Here is a 20,650-nt window from a genome sequence, read left to right as displayed (position 1 = left end):
CTGCCCCGGGCTTCCTTCAGCAGCTCCTCAGAGCGGTCCAGCAGCCACGGCCCTGGCTTCGCAAGCCTTAATCGCAGAGACAGTGAGTCTGCAGCTGTCTGCTTGTCAATCCACCCTGATTCTTTCCCAGAGAGAATTATTTTCATTTTTAGTTCATATTCCTTCTTATAGGTCAAAACTTAATTATATTGAGTTTAGTGAAACTGAAGAAAGCAGCAGGTTCATCATATCAGCTAATATTCCTCTGCTAGCTTTCTTCTTGCTTATGATCCATTTTTTGGTTTGTTTTGATATCTTCCTTCCCTATTGATTGCCAGCAAATGATCATCAATAAGATTTATGAGAAGGGAATTATTGGAGTCTAGATTTTTTCCAGGGTTATCATCCCTTTTTAGTTTTAGGACCGGCGACAGAAGGGTGACTAGTCAAGTGCGCTGGTCATGAATAACTAAAACAACACAAGAAGGAGCCAGTGCTGCAGCCACTGGGGAAGCCTGATGTTTGCAAGATGTGAAGCTGCCAAAGGATGTCATGGGAAAATGACTCCATTCCCAGGACTTGGCCTGGGAGGAGACCAGGTGAAGGCTGCTCCTGAAAATAAAGATTCCCTTCCTATTAGTGGGAAGGGAGTTAATGACTTACTTTTTGGAAAGGTCCATTTTTGCTACTTGAATGTTGTCGAGTGAATTACCTCTTCTATTGCACAAATACTAATTCAGTGGATTAAATAAGTGAATACATACACTTCAAATTCAAATGCTTTGCTACTTTTTTTGATTAACTTTTATTGGAGTATGGTTGCTTGACAATGTTGTGTTAGCCTCCACTGCACAACAAAATGAATCAGCCATACCCATACAGATATCCCCTCCCTTTTGGACTTCCCTCCCATTTAGGTCACCACAGTGCATTAGGTAGAGCTCCCTGTGCTATACAGTATGTTCCCATCAGTTGTCTATTTTATACATAGTATCAATAATGTATATATGTCAATCCCAGTCTCCTAATTCCTCCCACCCCACCCCTTTCCCCCTTGGTATCCATACATTTGTTCTCTACGTCTGTGTCTCTATTTCTGCTTTTGTTTTGCTACTGTTTTAAGGGATAGATTTTTTAAATGAAAGATTAATTCAGAAAGTAAAAGTTAAAATTAACTGTGTCCCATGTAAACGCACTGCTGTAAATTCTGGAGATACTACTAAGGAATTGAGTGTTTTCCTCCCTTTCTTTGACATTTCTAAGATCAGAGTTAAAGTCTAGCTTGAACTTTACTGTGTCCTTAAGGATCAAATTTGGGAACCTAGTAAGTGATCAAATAGATTGGCAGGGAAGAGTAAGAACACAGGTGAATAAATTCAATGAGCTCAGGATGGGAAGGCATGTCCATTAATTGTCCACCTTCATGGTCTTTTCCCAGGAAAAAGCATTTTGTGGCCAGATATTTACTCCTCAAAGCATCATTCATAATCATTTTTAGCACCCCAGTAAAAATATATATTCTCATTGAAACCAGATTTCAATGAGATCAGTTATCAAATTACCCATTTTCGGTCTGGTGGTTATTCTAATATCAGCTTAACATCTAAACTTTCCAGTGGTTTCCCTAAAATTGTAAAAACTAAAGAAGCCATATTTAATTAGTTTAAAGAGGCCCGAGGGGCTTGTGTGTTGTGTTTCTAATTTGCATGTGTAGAGTATCTTTATGATTCAGGCCTCCAGTGCTATCAATATGGTGGCACTGGGAAGTTTATAAACATTAGAAGGGAAAATCCTGAAGCTTAAGATGAACTTATTTCCATTATATTTAATTAAAAAACTAATAACTCAGAATATTATAAGCCATCATTATAAAATGGTAAGTACAAAGCTTATCTTTTATATTTAAACTAGTCTCTTTGCAAATTTAAATTAATTATTTTAAGAGTGGCAATCAACTGATGAGGGTTTTTTTTTCATGGTTGTTGCTACTCTGATTACATATAGTGTACATTTCACTAAATATCCCTAGGTATTACCACCTGATTTCAGACCCATTTCTAAAGCATGCGTTAGACAGCACAATTTATCAATATTCCTTCTGAAGGATTATCTATATGTGTTTTCTGTTAAAAGCCAGCATCCCAGAGTCTTTATTGACATTTCCTTTGCCTTGGTAAATGCTGGAGAACATATTAGTTCACTTTAGTTTAGATGATTATGATGTAAAATGTGGATAGTATGAAATGTGGATGAATATAATGAGGGCGATGATTCTTCATATATAGTAGTTTTAGCTTTTTGGAATATTTTGTGTATGATCTAGTGAGGAAAATCATGTTAGACTCCCTGATTGTATGGTTAAAATTTCCTTGGTCTGTGTTGTGGTATTTGGAAGTTTTAAAGAAGGTGGTCTGTCTTACACCCCTAGTTTCTTATTTTGCCCATAAGTCATTGCGCTTCTAGAATGTTCATTAAGAATTAGAAATGTCTCAAATATCACAGCTTCCACCAAGAACTTTATACATAGCAGCTGATCAATTCATCTACCTGATACATAAAGGTAGTAAGAGACTAGTCTATACATAATTTTTGATTGTATGTGTGTGCATATATATAAATTTGACCCACTGTATAACCCCCCAAAGCCAAATAATTCAAACTTTAAGGCATTTTATGATTTTAAAGTACTTCACTGATTCAACACATAACAAATGTTAATTAATTGACTAGAACTTATTGCACATTTCATGTTTTCTCTTTTACATATTTTTTACTTATGCAGTTTATGTATTTATTTTGTTTTCTATTAATTTATGAAAAGTAGTAAAATATTTCTTAGAAAAGACTTTGCAATAAATAGAAGAAAGAAGTCTATGAAGGATATTAAGAGGAATGAGCAGAGAAGTTAGGAGGGATCCAGGCGTTCCTAGGGACAGGTGGGCCAAAGCAGAGAGATGCAGACCTTGCATCTTTGAAAACCATGATTCCTGAGCATGTTACCACCTGTTTGCCAGTGTTTTCTGTGAGCTCCCTAATGGAAGTGTTGGTTATTGTAGAGATAGTAATGGGCTAGTATCATCACTCAACATTGGACTAAGTGCTCCTGGAGTTTACTTTTGAAATTTCTAGTCTGGTTCCTCTAGCATTCCCATTTTGAAGTCTGGGATTGGGTTCCAGATAATAACATTTAACAAAGTATCCCCTCTGAGGTCATACACCTTACCTTTTTACACAGAGAAACACAAATTACTGGAAATGCCTGAATGTATAATTTTTCAGAACTGATGGATTTTTTTAAGGGGTAAACCACAGACACGTACATGTATTCATATACCTATTCAAGAAAATTGATGCCATTAGATAAAAATGTAAAGTTCTTGAAGCTTCACATCTTTACAGTCAAATTGGGTTTGACTATTCATATTAGCTGAATTTGTTTCCATCAATATTAAATTGATATTTCCTAGAATTACAAGTGACCTAATATTTCTCATGTAAAATCAAGATTGCTGAAATCTGTGTATTCTAAATAAGAACATGCTATAATATTGACTTCATTTTTTTCTTCTCAGGAATCTCCTAAAGGAACTTTATGCAGTTTATCCAAGTTTATTCAAAACAAAAGTTAAAAAACCAAAACCAAAAGTAAAAAAACTACCTTAGAGTAAACCACGCTGGACTTTCATTCTAGATCTTGCATGTGAAAATAACCTTTTGTTTTTACAATTATTGTTACTGTAGGTGACCCTTCATGAAACTGGCTTTAGCATTTCAGATGCTGCTTTCCAACTCCGGATAACATGTTCTTTTTAGCCATGTGACGTGTTCTCTTTAGTCACCGCAGGCATGGTGGTGAGATGAGTGGTCTGGCCAGAGCTGATTGAGATTGATTAGGAGGAAGCGTACACACATTTTGTTCTCCTTTTTTGTTCCCCCAAAGTGCTTGCATAAACAATCATCCCCAGAAAGAGGGACAACTCCATTCACGGCCCAGATGCTGAAAACCACGCCCTCTAATGCGGCAAGCCACTCATCACTGACAGCGCAAATGAGACTGCTTTAAATTTAACTTGATCAAAAATGGCATATCAGATTACTATATTGTGTATTGCCAACAGAAAGTAGATGGAGACAAGCTGAACTGACTGGATGTTTTCTTTTCTCTTTGTAATTCTTCACCTTTCCCGTACCGAGACATTGATCATATTTCCTCACAACAGACTTATGTGTTGGTGGAGCCAGGAAAGATTTTGTCTAATGCTCCCAATACAATTGATGGCTGAGCATATTAGCAACAATTCTCAGCGTTAAGATATTTATTTCTCACTTTAGGAAGTACATTTACTAGTACAAGTTAATACTCCAGGTTTTAGCAGGAAATAAATACACATGATTCGATTAGCAGAAAATGCTTAGGCCTGGGCATCAGACACTAAATATTTTCTTATAACCTGGAACGTCTGATTATTTGGACTCTGCAATATCCCAAATAAGCTGTGATGTAAAATTCACTGTTTTTTACAAAGAAATGTTAGAAAATGGAAAGAGTGAATAATAATTTAAAATATCTAGACGTATATCAACTCCTGATATAAATCAGAATATTACTGAATACATCAAAAATGTTTGATGCAAATCTTATAATAATAAACTTGTCCCTCATATTTTTTCATAAAATCCTAGTTCTCCAGTATTTCTATCTTTTATTCACAGGCTAGGTGCCTGGTAGAACTGGTCAGTATTCCCAAATACTAGTCTGAGCAATTCAGATGGCAATAAAAGGGCTTGCAAACCAGATTTTTATAAAGGCATATGAATGTACCGGGGACTTTTTGCCTCTGGATGTCAGGTTTTTCATTCTGTTTATCTGTGCTTCCTAAAAGTTTTTAGACCTATTAGGGCCAAGACACATTCTTTTTCCGATTTTTCTTAACAACTGATCCTGCAGATGCAACTGTGGGTATTGAGTGCAGTGGACAGGCCCAATGTAATAGCATCCATGTAAAATACACCCATGTACTAAAGCACAGAGCACTGTCTTGGTGACCATGCAACTTTATTAAATCACGGCATGATGGTAGCATGTGAGAGGAGAAGCCCCCAAATCCCAGGGTTCGTGCAGACCCTGCCGTACAGTTGTCACACAGAACTCATCTGCTCAGGTTTTCCCATGGTCCTTTTCAAGGTCTGGAGTCTCCAGGTTACCTCCATAGAACCTAAGATGCTAGATGAGACAAACCAGAGCAAACCAAACGTGTTTTTCAGCGTTGTCAACAACCTTCAGGGAGGCAATGTTGTCATTTCTCTCTACCAAGTAGCCCAAATTATAGCACTACCCCCAGAATAAGGCAATCCTCAGTCTCTTTTGGATTCAGTGGACTCTTCTGAATGGGTGAGCATCTTCCAGGGATGCTCAGATTTCTTTGTTCCTGCTTCTTTCCAAGACAGTGTTTGGGTTTACAGAAGGGCTGGTGCCCTCATGGAGCTGGATGGTGGGGCTTCTCACGTTGGGGCTCAGCTCCTTGCTATCTGCTGAAGGGAGTTTGCCTGCTTTTAACGCTGAGGGTTACTTGGCACCTGCTCCTGAAGCCTGTGGCGGATTTACCTCTTGGTAAGACCGTGTTCCCAGGGAACAGGTCATTGTCCCTTCCGGGATCTTTGCGATGTCACTTCTTGCCTCCCTGAAGCCTGACCATGAGTCTCATTTGGTTTCCAGCCTGAGCAGCCTTGGTTACAGGTTTAATTTGCCTTTGCCAAGTTGACCTTCTGTTCAGATCCAGTCAGACTCTCATCTCACTTCTGTGCCCCCTTTTGATGGCCTGTGGGCAGTCTGGTTCACCATGCCAAGGGGAAAAAGTTCGTCAAATGGTTTTGTCCTGGCAGTTTAGTCCAGAAGTAACCTATCACTTCCACTCAGAGCTTGTTGGCCAGAGCTGGTCACATAGCCCCACCCAACCACCAGGGGGCGTGGAAATCGCAATCCTCCAAGTGCCTGGAAGGTAGAAGAAGGGAAATAGTTGGCGACCATTAGTAATGACTACACAGCCCCCTACAAGGTGATCTCCCAAAATTCCAAATGGAAGCCAAGACAAAGCCTTTCCACAGCTTGCTTGTTCCTCTCACTTTTCTGATCCCCCTGGGACTTCGCTTCTGAGCAAGGTGTCTGAATCACCCTCCCACCACCTTTTACCCTTCCTCCATTTCCTCTCTTTCCCACGATCGTCTGGGTTCCCATCTCTTCTTCCTGCCAAAGAGGGAGACATCACACGTCCTGTTTCCTCTTTTCTTAGTTGGTCCTTGCCCTCCCTGGCTTCGCTAGGGCTTCATGGGATAATGATCACCGGCTAACAGGATTTACCGGAGAGGAATGAAAAACACAACAGTTTATCCTTGCAAAATTATGTCTGTGTTTATTATCTGCCCAGTAAGTATCTTATGGTGGCCACAATTTTGCCATAGTATTTTTCCAAAAGTAAGTACTGCCTATGACGTACTTGGCAACTTCCCAAAAGGTATGTGGAAGCCCTTCTAAGCACTATCCAAATTCAAAAATAGTTGTCTAGCAAATTCTACTCTGTTCTTTTCCAAAGGAATCACTTTTATATCATGTATAATATACAAAAATGTTCATGAAAGTTATTTCTTTAACAGTATGTATCCTTGACATACACCATGATGTCTTTGTTTACTCCACTTTTAATAAATATTATTGGCATCTCTATGGAGATATATTTTATCCCATTACATACTGCTTTACTCATCCAATGCAATTACATTGCCTCTTGTAGGGATATTCCCTTTTTCTTGTTTGGAGTCACTGATGAAAGACGTACCAAGTGAGGTGACCTTCAATCCTGCCAAAGGGGTGAGGTTCAATTAGCAGCCTTTCATGAGGCATCTGGGATCACTCATGATCAAAGCACACAGGAGTCTTGAACTTCTGGTTTAACTTGTGGCACAGAGACTGGTCCAGGAAGGCCACAGCCAGTGACAAAGGCTAATGGACTATCTCAGTGGACCCTGTGGTCAGCTACTCCCACCTTTGCTCTGAACATTAATGAGGAGCTTCTGGACTAGGGGCTGACTGGAAGATGGTATTTCAGGGGTTCCCTGTTCTCTCTGTCCTGTGATCCTTGCAGTAGACTCTTCCCTTGTTGCCATGTTTCCTCCAAGGAAATCCAGTGGAGCAGGCTTTTCTCCGACACAAAATAATGCCATACTTTGCTGGGGATGAATGCCTACCCCCCAAAAAATGCACCTTTGTCAGTAGTATTTACATTTTGTGATGCTCAGACCTCATCCTTTTTGCATTCTCATTTTACCACTCTATTTTGTATAGCAGCTCGTCTGTACATATCTCTTTTTATCCAAGGCTTTCACAGTGTGCTTACAAATTGTAATGAATTCAGCTACATAACATCACTGAAGAAAATGTAACTTTTACCATCAATGGACTTTTTTTCCAAAGGCTTCTGGCTAACTGAGCAGTCAAGTATGGATGGATAATTTAGTACTCATGGTTTTATTTCTAAGCATCTCACCCTTGCATTTCCTGACATGATCCTACACTGAATTTAATTAAAAAGAAAAAGGAGCTATTGCCTTAAGAAGAGTAACGGTGTGTCCCTGGGAAGTGGTGGGCGCCTTGGAGCAGAACGCCTGGCCTCCTGCCTTCCCCACTGTTCTCTACATATCAGAGGGAGATGCAGCTATTCTGAGTGGCCTCAAGAATGATCTGGAATCATATCTGTTCTGAATAACTCAGGGGGCCTCTGAAAGATGCACAATGATGCTTTTATAGAATTAGACCAGATCTCAGAGCTGCATCTCTCATAAACATGAAGATTTCACGGGAGATGCACAAATAAACTTGGTCATACATTGTATTCCGTCATGAATGAGGTATTTAGTACATGTTCGGATGGTTTATAGGCTTGCTGGGCAATTCGTATTTTATTTCTAAGGTGAGAAATTAGCAAAATCATCTTATAGTCTTGTCAATACAGAACTTCAAACACATAAGAACTGCAAAGCCTGAGATCAGCTCAGATCTGAATGCCTCGCTACTGTGTGTTTCTTTAAAACTTGGTCAGGAGTGTCTATGAGAGAAGCAAAACAAAACACACAGTAGCAATGGATTTTTGTTTATTTTATGCAGAAAGAGCTGCAGCGATGAATGTTAATTGCCAAGGGCATTGAAAGTTGTCCCTCGGGACACTGCACACAGAACTTAAGGGAGTCACGTGTGAACAGTCACACTGTACTTTTTTTCTTTAATATCACTGGCATTTAATTTGAATCACAAATTAACAAGTATACACTTATTTTTTATTTAATTTTAAATTGTCTGTTTACAAAACCATTATAGGGTATGTCTGCATTTAGTACAGGAATCTGTTTTACAATTAGGCAGCTCTGTGTGATTTTTTCATTATGGATGCACTTTTTGGAAAGCTACCTGTTGTCTCCTGCTCAGGCTGCTAGCAGACTGCAGGAAGCACAGCAGAAAGGGAATCAGAGGTTACCTAGACAGGTCCAGAGGGAGGATTTCTGCATTTTTTACATCCTGATAGCCAGAAATGGTATATGTAGATAGTTGGAATTGCTCCTTAAGAAATCAGAGCTGGAGCAAATGCTTAAATTTCCCTCAGCAATGTAGGCAGGGTTGTGACAAAAACACCAATATATAAATCCCAGAGATCTTTGAGTGGGATGGTCAGGGAGCATCCCCAGGGCCTGCCGCCCTGTGGCCCCTTTTTCCTGGGAACATCTGTTACTCCTGCTTATCTCACCCTCTCCCCACTCACCCAGCCCCGCCTGGAATCTGGAATGAGTTTTCTGTGAATTAAGATGCATTTAAGTGAGGAAAGAAATACACAGAGCTTGATGAGCTCCCATTTGAGACAATGTAATGAAGATCTTGGAGGGAAACTTCCCTTGGTTACAATTTCAATTTAGCCATTTACTTGCTTGACATTTAGATGCCCTGGAGATAGGTTAGTCTGTTCACTTCAGATTATCCCACTTGACTTTGCTCCCTTCGGTATCTTTCTGCTCTGGACCTTGTTCCAACTTCAAGAAGGCATGAGCTAGTCTCCTTTTCACCTCTGGGTAATTTCCACCTCTGGGTAATTTCCCCCTCTACACAAAGCTGACACTCATTATGACAGTGCATGCCCCGTGGCCACCAGGGGCAGGGGTCATTTTCATCTTGATCAGTGACCAGAATAATTAAGGCCCTCGCTGAGAGTTTCCTGTTCAGCCTTTCCTCTCCCCAAAGACACCAGTCACTGCCTGTGTCTGAGCCAACGAAAGGTGGGGGAAACAATCACACAGGGATAACTAGAGACAGAAACCTTCCAATATATGTGCCAGTATATCAATATAAAAGACAGTCTGGTATTGATAAGCAAACAATACTGAATAACTGACAAATCACAGGGATATGTTCTTAGAAGGGGTAGAGAATGAAAAGGGAGCTAAGCTTTTATAAAATACCCTCACCCGAACCTAAAATGATTGTTTTTTGCTTGTCTGCAAAGCAGAGACTGTAACACCCGTCCCACTTGCCGGGTGCATGGAGGAGTTGTGAGGTAGCACTTAGAGCATCTGGGAGGGTCCTGAACACATCACATGCTTGTGACAAATTTTGACTTTCCTCATTTTCTCTCCTTTATCTAGTATAAAGTGGCAGGTAACGGGCCATTCAGTAATGAAAAGACTGCAATGCCCCACACTCTGGATGTCACCCCTCTTTCACCATGACTGTCTCCCGTCTTGCGATCGTGTATGGGAGAGAAAGTATTGTGCTAGATGCTCTAACACAGCTTCTTGTTGAATTCTCATTGCAGCCCTAAAGCATACCTATCACACTTTGCTGGGAGGGATGTTTTGTGTTCAGTGTCCTAAGCTGTGGAACCTTGTTCTGTGCAAGTCAGACCCTCTGGACATGTTTTCCTTTGTATGAATTGTGACACTTTATTCAACTAAGGGGCTGAGGCAGGAGACAGGACGGTGACAATGGAAAAAGACAGTCTGTGGTGTGGTCAGGGGAAGAGCTGGGTGGGAGGGCAAGTGCCTTTCTTGTGGGTTCAGCACTGGTGACTCCAAAACAGTAATTGCAAATCCCTGGGCTCTGTTTCAGGGGGTGTTGGTTCCCAGGGGGAATTTACTGAAGATTTGCAACATTGAATAATGCAGGCTGATCAGTTTCAGAACCACTGCTCTGCAGCTAAGAGCTGGTGGGGCGGCTGTGCTCAAGCGTACCCACTTTAATGTTGTTTCAGTGTATTTTGTTTTGTTTTCCATTACAGAACAGTATCTCCCTTACCCGTCAGTAAAACTGTTCGGGGCTCCCTAACAGTCCTCAGGTTATGTTTGTGCATTTCCCACTTTTTCCAGTCATTAGAAAAAAGGGCATCTACCCCGGTGGACTGCGTGCATGGGCGAATGCACAGTAATTCAACATCATCACCCTACAGGGGTCTGGGGATTACGCCGTGGCTGTGTTACCCAGCTGAAATGAATTGCTTTGCAGCACAGGGAATTCTGCAGTTTCATTACTTTATCAGAATACCTACTTAATCAGATAGCTTAATTTGCATACCAGTAGCACCTTCTCACCACAGGTAAGGAATGTGAAATGTTCAAGGTTGATTACCTGCAGATGGTGAAGAGTGGTTGACAGAGACGTGGCTGCATCTGTGGGAGAGGCTGGTCCCAGGGCAGATGCTGGAAGCATGCTGACGCTTTTTACTCCGTTGCATTTCTGTACATGTGGTACCCGTGTTGATGATACTTCCCGCTTCAAGAGAGATTAAAGATGACAGAGAAAGATTGTGAAATGCAAAAAGAAGAAGTATCTTCAGTACATTCTTTACAACCTTGATACTAAGAATACAGGACATTTAGCAGTTTCGCAGAGATTGAAACTGATTCATATAAAACTTCAAATGTAGAACCTTTAAGTTAAAATGATCAGCTAAATGCCAACACCTAATTTCTGACTTCTTTTGGCAATTATTATAAAATTACAGGCAGTTGCAGAGTAATGTTACTTGGGACTGTTAGTTAACCCTCAGCTAGAACCCAGAAGGACTTAGCATTCATCAAACATTAGATGCGACCTTTGCACAAATCAGTAGAAGTAGCAGGGAGGTGTTGGGTGGTGATCAATCGTGTTATTAAAGACAAAGAAAGACTGAAAACTATCACAGGTTGGAAGACACTAAGGAGACAAGGTGACTAAATGCAATGTGGGGTTCTGGAACAGAAAAAGGGAGTTAGTTAGTGGAAAAACTGGAGACATCAAAAGAAAGTTTGTCGTTTTGTTACCATTGTACCAGTGTTAATAGCTTAGTTTTGATCAAAATACCATGGTGATGTCAGATATTAACATTAGGACACACTGAGTAAAAAGTAGACAGGAACTCCCTATCCCATCTTTGCAACTCGTTTGTAAATCTGAAATTATTTCAAAATAAAAAGTTTAATAATGCATTACAGAACAGCCAGAGTTGTGGCATGTTTAAGATGTGGTTCAAAGGAAAAGACATTGTGCTTGTGGTTGAGAGGAAATTTTGGAATTTTGGAATAAAGATTGCAGGAAATGAGGAAATCTTAGAAAGAATTTGAGTTTTAAAGAATTTGTAAGCTTTAAATTTTGCTAAGGGTTATACACGTAGTGCCGTTAGCAGAGGACATAGTGAAGCAACAGATGTGCCCACTTGCTAGTTTCACCTCCACACCCTGATGTAAGCGCTCCACTTCCATTTTCCTTTGAGCTGTCTTGTAACCATGTCACACACCTCCTGACATGTACTTGGTCGTAACAGCTTTTGTAAACAGGACATGGATGTTAATAATAGCCCCTAATAAAAAAGATAATAAATGTTGTCTAAAGTGTCAGACCTTATTATGAGAGCCTCAAATTAGATGTCAGGACAATGGGGAAAATTTTTTTTAAAACTATTTTTTTTGTGTTAGGGACTGTTTACATGACACTGTTTTCTAGACATGGATAATTAGCAAAATATCAGTTCCAGAATGCATTTCAAACCTGTTTCCCAATTTTTATATTGCATAATAATTTAAATTCAGAAAATTTAATATGACATCTGAATCCAAATTCAAAACTCATGTTTCTGTTAAACTAGAAGAACAAAATATATCAATAATACATTCACAGGTATCCCTAATTCTTCGGTGTCTCACAGGCACTGGAGAAAACAAAGCCCAGTAATTTCCACTCTGCGCCTATTGTCTTGAATACCTGAGAAACTCCTCCCCATTCACTTCCTCTGGGTTCTCGCTCACCCTCCTTGCTGCCTTCTTAGAACTCTCCCTGCCTGCACAGAAATCACTTTCACCTCCACCCCTCCCATATTGCATTTCAAATTGTTCTTTGAAATGTCTGCTTCTCCTATGAGTCTGTAAGCACCATGAGTGTAGGGCTATGCCATAGCCATCTTTGTTATCCCAACATTCAACATTGTACTTCCTCATGCTGGGAATCCAGAATTAAGGTTTTCTAGCTTTATTTTCCAACAAAGGAAAGTTTGTTATTTTCCAACAAAGGAAAGTTTGCCCTTTGTTTATGTCCAACAAAGGGCAAGTCATGCATTGAAGCCAGTAAGGACACTAGTTCCAAGCACTGATGTAATGGCATGGTGTTTAGTTGTCCACCTATTACATTAAGCAATTTCACTTAGCGGGACACCCCAATACCAGAGAGTCAGGGGTTATGAACTAAGAAACAAAACAATTAATATAGGCTTCATCCATTTACATTTAACCTGTGTTTTTATTTTGTGTTTGTGTGTGTGTATGTGAGTGTGTTTGTATAATTCTGAGGCATTATATAATGCAGAATTTGAAACTATGATTTTCATAAATCTTATTTATGACCCCATTCTTACAGGTTAATATAGATTTCAAAGATTTCTCTGTCTTTACCAGTTTTCTTCTTTTTATTCCCACAAAAAGGAGCTGGTGGCTGGTCTCCCCTTGTGTCAAATAAATACCAGTGGCTGCAGATTGACCTTGGAGAAAGAATGGAGGTCACAGCTGTGGCCACCCAGGGAGGATACGGGAGCTCCGACTGGGTGACCAGCTACCTCCTGATGTTCAGCGATGGCGGGAGGAACTGGAAGCAATATCGACGAGAGGAAAGCATCTGGGTATGTGCTTTATTGAAAAGCAGTCTGTCGGAGTATGAATTATGCCAGTTACTGCGTGTTGCTGCCCATCTGTCAGATCAAGTATAGAACCAGAGCCTCCTAAGTTACTTGAAAATGTTTCCACTGAATGTAAGCCACATGTGACGTTCCAGAATACACCGTCCATGGCTAATTTATGAAATAAGTAAAACAATTTTATAATGTAGGGAAATATTGAAAATGTCTTCCCATTATTCCTTTAAATAGTGTGAAGTCTAAGGAATAAATAAGTCATGTACGACTGATTTTATTTTTGTTTGATAACAAACACAATAGTTTATATTGCCTCAGCATTTTTAAATAAAGCAAATTCACTTTCTCTGTGCCCTCTGATAAACTGAAATTTCTGAAGGACCCTGAACATGTAAAAATAGATGTAATGGAGAGTCTCTCTGTGGAGGACTTGTTGAGGGATATGTTGAGTTCCTGCTCCAACAGGAACTTGGGCACCATGTGGCCCCTTGTAATTTATGGACAATAGATCCCTAGGATTCTTTGGAATCATAACTATTTTACATCAGTGACATAGTTTCTACTTCTGATTACATATCCATGCTTCTTTTAGAAGAATTAAATTTTGTTTGCTTAACTTTTTGAATATTAAAATTTATGTAATTTATTCTATATTTCGCATTTCATATCTTTAAATCACAGTCTGCTCTGAATGAGAAGCTCTAAAAGTAGAGTGTTGTAAAGGTCTGCAGCAGGTTTGCAATTGGCTGATGGGGTGTGGCCTGAAGAAGATTCATCAGGTGGAGAAGAAATTACTTTTTTCTTCTTATTAAAAATATAATTTAGATGGTTGCCAAGAGCCAGGGGAAGGGAGTAATGGACTGTAAGTGTTTTAATGGAGACAAAGTTTCAGTTTGAGAAGATGAAAAAGTTCTTGAGATGGAAGGTGGTGATGTTTGCACAACAATGTGAAGGTTAATGTCCAGAACTGTACACTTAAAAGTGGCTAAAATGCTAAACTTTTTGTTATGTATATCTTACCACAATAAAAAACACACAGTGTATCTTCCATTTAATTTAGGCTAAGAATGTTGTATAACTTAAGAAATTGTTTTTCTTAATTGTCAGAGTAAGAAGAAAATTGTCAGCTAAAAAGCCGTTATGTCTTAGCACATAGCTTATCTATAAAAGTAACAGGCAGGGCTTCCCTGGTGGAGCAGTGGTTGAGAATCTGCCTGCTAATGCAGGGGACACGGGTTCGAGCTCTGGTCTGGGAAGATCCCACATGCCGCAGAGCGACTAAGCCCGTTAGCCACAATTACTGAGCTTGTGCGTCTGGAGCCTGTGCTCTGCAACAAGAGAGGCCACGATAGTGAGAGGCCCGCGCACCGTGATGAAGAGTGGCCCCCGCTTGCCGCAACTAGAGAAAGCCCTAGCACAGAAACGAAGACCCAACATAGCAATCAATTAATCAATAAAATAAATAAATCTTTAAAAAAAAAAAAAGTAACAGGCAACAAAATGATACTATTCGTTGTGTAACAAACTGCCCTCATTTAAATATCCTTAGAACTCTGTAACTTATTATAACTTAATAGATTGTGGTCTACTTAATTTCTTATCCCTGGAGCTTTTATTAGTTAGTCAATAAATGTTGATGCAAATTGAATCAAGAAAAACTAGTTAGTTGTCTAATACTAGATAAAAGAACAAAGTGGGAAGGGCTATGTGAGTGTTTTTAGGGCTGGCTGACCTAAGGTTTCCAAACAAGTAATTGCCATGTGTATGATCCGAAGCAGATATTAATGTTGTGCTTATTCTAAGAACACCAAGTCCAAAGCAGGGTTAAGGTCAATATTGCTTAAGTAAGTTAAAGCTTAATGAAACATCTACTTACATAGAGAACTTTCGTTCAAAATTAAATATTATTTTTCAAAATTAGTTAACTAATAGTTAATGCCTACTTATTCTTCATTGTATTAATTAAGGTTCATATTTTCGCCCCGCTCCAATCCCATTTGATTGAGCAACTCTAACAATTCTTGTTTTTAGTTAAGCAGGTTGGAGAGGAATCATATGTAAGCATCACCCTCTGCTGATTTCTTTAAAGGTCAGGCACCCTTGGGGAAGTAGGGTCAAGAATATAGTGGCATTATTAACCCTAGATCATGCAGGTGAGGACAGAAGTGGACCCCTCAATCCTATCCATCCTATCACACAATAAACATGGGTAAAGTGGCCTGCCTTACACTCCTGCTGAGCTTGCATCCCTCCCTGTGTCCCCAGCACTTCATGGTGCCTGGGGCCGAGCACGTTGGTAAATGTTTGCTGAATTAAAACGAATGAGTGGAAGATCCTCACATCTTCTGCGTGCACCACCATGGGTTAAGTGAATTCATCTCCTAATCTGGGCCCGACTATACACAACTGGCATTGACAGCAGTAAATCACACTAGTTGATGATTCTGACATTATACTCACAGTTTCTTTAAAAAGATTGGGCTGGTTTGGCTGCTTTCCAGACCTCTCACAAAATGTCAGCTGCTCTCAAAAATCAACCATACACCTTACCAGAGGTTCTACCCCTTCTTCACGTGGTTGTTTTAGATATGAATTGCTGATGTTAACTTGAGAATGAATTTAAGATTTTAAAAAATGTCCTTGAGATATTATACTCTTCATTAGTGAAAGTAATATGTTTATTCATGGTGCCATTTACTTACTTTCCTATCACTGCTTTAACAAATTTTCATGGATTTAGTGACCTAATACAAGACAGAGTTATTATGTCATAGTTCTGTAGGTCTAAAGTACAGTAGACCTGGCTGGGTTCTCTGCTTAAGGCATTTTTCCTGGAGGCTCTGGGGAAGACTTGTCCTTCAAGGTGTCTGGAGATTCCCAGAACCTTCCCCAGGTTCCATGATTTGCTGGGAGGATTCACAGGACCAGTGTGTAGTCATACAGCTATGATTTAGCACAGTGAAAGGACACAGAGCAAAATGAGCAAAGGAAGAGGGTGCTTGGGGTGAAGCCCAGAGGAAATCAGGCCCAGGTTTCTACAGTCCTCTCCCAGGGAAGTCATACGGGACTAGCTTAATCCCCCAGCAGTGAGTTATAGAAACCCACATGGAATATTACCAACCAGGTGAGCTCATGTACTGGGGGCTGGTTATGTAGGCACCCTCTGCCTTGCATGTAACAAAATCCCAGACTCCCAGAAGGAAGGCAGGTATTGAGTATGAACCACACTGTTTGAACAAACATTAGGCACAGTAAGCCACCTTTATCATTAGAGTCTTGGGAATGGGCCAGCCTTGCAAGCAGGCCTTTCAGAGGGCAGCAGTCAGGACTGCCCTCCTGATGCTTCTGCATACACACTCACTCACTTCCTTGTGGGTGTAGGACTGAGACACTGATCTCCTGTAGGTTGCCAGCTGGGGGCCGGTCTTTGCTCCTAGAGGTTTCCCACATCCCTTATGCTTTCTGTGTGGCCTGTTCTTGCAGCAGGGGGTCAAGTCCCTTTCATCTTTAAATCGCTCTTTGTTCTTGTTCTCCTTCTGCTGCACCTCTCTGATTTCCTCTTCTTCTAGCTGGAGAAAGTCCTCTCCTTTAAGGGCTCATGTGGTTAGACTGGATCGACTTGGGTAATCCAGGACAGTCTTCCTAACCATAATCCCATCTGCAGAGTCCCTTTTGCCATGCAAAGTAACATATTCACAGTTCCTTTCTTTAGGGCCTGGACATCTTTGAGGCCTTTCTGCCCACCCCACTGTATTTATACATCTCTGATTTTTTTTTTTCTTTCTGCATTTGGTATCCTTTCCTAGCAAACACATTTCTCATTGGATCTGAAGATGTTTTCCAGAGTCATATGGAGTCATGTTGCAGGGGTATCTGAGCACCTGCTCGCAGTTGGTGTGTCACAGGTGTCCCTCCTGAGAGGCTGCTGCCCCGCCATCACTAGTGTAGCTCTCACCCACAGCAGTGTCCCCAGCTTGTGGCCTCGCTGATGTAACCTTGATCCCCAGCAAGAAAGACTGTGTATTGGCTTTCTTCTCAGGAAGCCTCCTTCTACTTTTATAAGAAAGTCCAAATCAAGCACTCCTTCTCTGGCCTTAAAAGTTTTGTGGATGTTCTCCCTGTCATAATTATTTTAAGTGACTTTTCTTGTTCTTCTGGGTCTATCTGCTGTCTGTGCTAACTCTGTCCGCTAATACATGTGAACTCTTTCCAAATTCCGAAAACTCTGAGAAAAAGGTCTATCCTAACTGCTTACTGAAAATGGACATGAGATGATAATAAGACAAAAGGTCTTTACTTATGTTACTTTGGGCAAGTTGTCCATATGCTTTGCCACATGTCTGCCATGGAATATTAATTAATATGTGAAATGCAATGTATACCTCTCTAAATTCTCAAAATTATAAAATTGAGACATGGCTGGCCACAAAGTCTTTGACTAAAAGATTTGAGGACTGCAGGTCCAGTTACTGAAGGTTAGTTATCCAAATTGACTTTCTTAAAAAAAGAAATTATGTTCTTCACTGGTGATATGTTCCACTTTAATATTTTTTCTTAATCAGTGACTGCTTCCATGGCTGAACTGGATTTCTATGTGAAAATAACCAAAAAAATTAAACAAATACTCAGATCTGTGAAATACATTCCAAAAGGGTTTTATTTAAATGGAAATATAGGCATGTGTCTTACATGACAGAAAAGGCATCACCATCTCTCACCAAGGGATGCACTACATCTCAGGACATACAAACTCTTTTGATGTGCAGAGTAAATGTCCTCACTTGAAATGTAGTGGAAGAAGTATCACTGTTTGAACAAGTTTAGAAGGGGTGCATTTCCTATACGATGTGAACAATCATGGTTTATATCGGTCATTTAGTAAACCAGGTGGCTTGACCAAGCTTGGTGCTAAACGTCCATAGGACTTAGAAGATGAGTTTGCAACTTCAGCCCAACTAAATCAGGAAGTGGCCAGAGTCTTAGGACGCTGAGGATCATAGAACAGCATTGCAGTGAGCAGTGCAGCAGATCAGTGATCACTGACAGAGCTCACTAATGTTTATTTTCTACTGTTTCCCTGGGAATATGTCAGCCAACACTTACATCAATCTACTGTGACTCTTAGATTCATTACAAGAATTTTGTGGGGCAGCCCTTGCGAACCAGGATTCTTACCTGCAAGCTAAAGTGAGCTCTGAGCTCCCTGGGGGCCTCTGGACCAGGCTGGGGAGAGGTGTGGGCGCCAACCACTGTCCTGCTCTGAGTCTGGGTCTGTGAGCATCCCTTGTGGGCAGGAGAGGTCTGTGAGTGGGCAGCCTAGAGCGCTGGCAGTATTCTAGAGGGGTGTTGGGGCAGCTCCATCACCACCCTCCTGGGCACCTATTTGGTCTTCTTGGGACCCTATAGCAAGCCTTGTCCTTCCCAGACCACCTGCCTGCCCTGACTCTGTCTCTTCTCCCTCCCCGTTCCAGTTGTTTGGGAACAATGGGCTGACTCAGTGAGAGCCAGGCCAATACCCACCTCTCCTCTCGGGAGACCGTGCCTAATGGTGTCCACTGCAATGGTGTCCTCTGTTGAGGCTTATCTGGCCCAGGGACCACTGGGTCCCTATTGGCCATGGGGACCTTTCCTCCTGCAATTCCTGGGTGTTTTCTCTTCTATTTTATCAATACTTTGTCTTCATTCTCATCTCCTTACTATTTCTCCCTCTTCTCCTCTATCCTTCTATTCTTTCCTTATGTATTTTTTTCACCTATCATTAAATACTTTTCTCCTTATTTCTCTCTTCTCTCTCCATTTTTCCCTATATCCCTCTTCTATCTGTATTGTTACAAATTCTAGAAAATCAACTTGAATCAGTCTAGGTAATTTGGGAATCCGACCACACGGAGAAGGGGAGGATTTAGCTGGGTCTCTGGAATGGCTGTAACTAAGAGGCAGCCCTGCCCTGTGCCTTCTGTGGATTAGCTTCTGGCATTCATTTTCCTATATTGGTTCAAAAATCTGAGGAAATGCTCGGACTTACTTGGCTCTGGCTGAGGGGAGTCTCAGATCTCACCACCTGTGAAGAGCTGATCTGATCAGGACGGCTCCCAGGCCACCCTACACTTAGCACCGAAGCCCCTGGATTGGGGGGTGGGGCCATGTAAAGACTTGATGTCCACCCTAATGGGGGCACTTAGAAGGGAGGGATGCTGGGAGGGCCATATTATCAAATTTCCTGTTCTTTGTCTCTCTCTCTCTCTCTTTCACTCTCTCTCCCTGACCTTTTGCTTTCTTTTCTATTTCTCTGCTTTCCTCTTCTTATACATCTTATCTTTCTACTCCTCGCCTTCCTTTTTTCTCTATGAATTAAAGGACCTAGATTGCTATGAGTCCTGCTACTCAACATGTAACCTACGGACCAGCAGCATCACCCGGGATCTTGATACAAATATGGAATCTCAGCCCCCACCCCAACCTATTGAATAGAATCTGCATTTTAACAAGATGAGCAGGGGATTCCAGTACAAGCTAGATTGTGAGAAGCACTGACTGGGATGAACCAAGTCCCATCTGTGGGGGAAATTGTTTTGCCCCTTAACTATCCTCCAGCTGCCTGGATCAGAGGAGACTGTGCCGCCTGCTCAAGGATGCAGCTTATCCCACGCACGTGTTAGCCTGAACAGGTGATGCTCTCTGTAACAGGGCCTCAGGAAGCTTGCTCCAGTGCCCTCTGACTGCAAGACACCCTCTTTCTCCCTGATAGTCACCAACCTAGGGGGGCGGAGCCCAGGTATTTTCTCATTGTTATCAGTGAATAACAATCAAGTGGTTAAAGTTAGTCCTATCTTTGAGAACTATAATATTTCCTGAATCGCTATACTCTGCATTCATTAGGAGTTTATTCTTCATATTAAAAACTCATCAGAACTCTAATTCAGAAGTTATATCCTTTATGAATTTAAGATGGAAATTGTTATTCAAAATGCATTGAATTAAACTTAGAATTTAAGTGCTTTTTCTTCCTATGCAGGCCCTTTGTGTGAAAAAGGCATTCTTCCAGGAAAGGACTGGCAAAATATATTTGAGAAAAATAAGAAAAGAAATTACTTGAAATAAACATAAGTTCTAGTATAAATAATTCTATTTAATAGATTTCTTTCGCCTTGAAAAAATAGGTAGCAGTAGGTCCTTAAATGAATATAAAATAGACATAGCAAATCGTTTGAACCTTTGTTCTTCTTTAGATCATTTCCGACCTAGAACACCAAGTAGACTAATTAATAAGGCTAATTAATATTGTATTGAAAGATTCACAACAATCTCACAGTGCTCTAAGAGAGCAACAAAGGTGACCCCAAATTTGCAGGGCAGAAAAAAGACACGGAAATACTGGAAGCATGGGGGTTGGGAAGGGGACTGTTTGTTATACCTGCACCACTTCATTTATTTAAGAGAAAGAGCTGATGCACATATGGCAAAATATTTACCTTGTTAAA

The 20,650-nt window shown here is 40.7% G+C and overlaps 1 protein-coding gene across 5 annotated transcripts in view; it reads left to right on the top strand.

The window, feature by feature from the left end:
- Positions 1-20,650, top strand: part of LOC137770222 (contactin-associated protein-like 3B) — a 156,218-nt gene that overhangs the window by 100,526 nt on the left and 35,042 nt on the right. For all 5 annotated transcript variants that reach the window (XR_011075140.1, XR_011075144.1, XR_011075145.1 and 2 more), the window contains one exon: positions 12,964-13,157. Coding sequence is in view for 1 of the 5 variants with exons in the window: in XM_068552771.1 (XP_068408872.1) it covers positions 12,964-13,157 (194 nt within the window). In the remaining 4 variants the exon portion in view is untranslated. The remainder of the gene's footprint in view (positions 1-12,963; positions 13,158-20,650) is intronic.

The sequence above is a fragment of the Eschrichtius robustus genome, chromosome 10 (genome assembly GCF_028021215.1).
Source record: "Eschrichtius robustus isolate mEscRob2 chromosome 10, mEscRob2.pri, whole genome shotgun sequence".
In the NCBI taxonomy this organism is placed as follows: domain Eukaryota; kingdom Metazoa; phylum Chordata; class Mammalia; order Artiodactyla; family Eschrichtiidae; genus Eschrichtius; species Eschrichtius robustus.
Note: the sequence above shows the minus strand (reverse complement) of the source record. Positions and strands in the feature narration are given on the sequence as shown.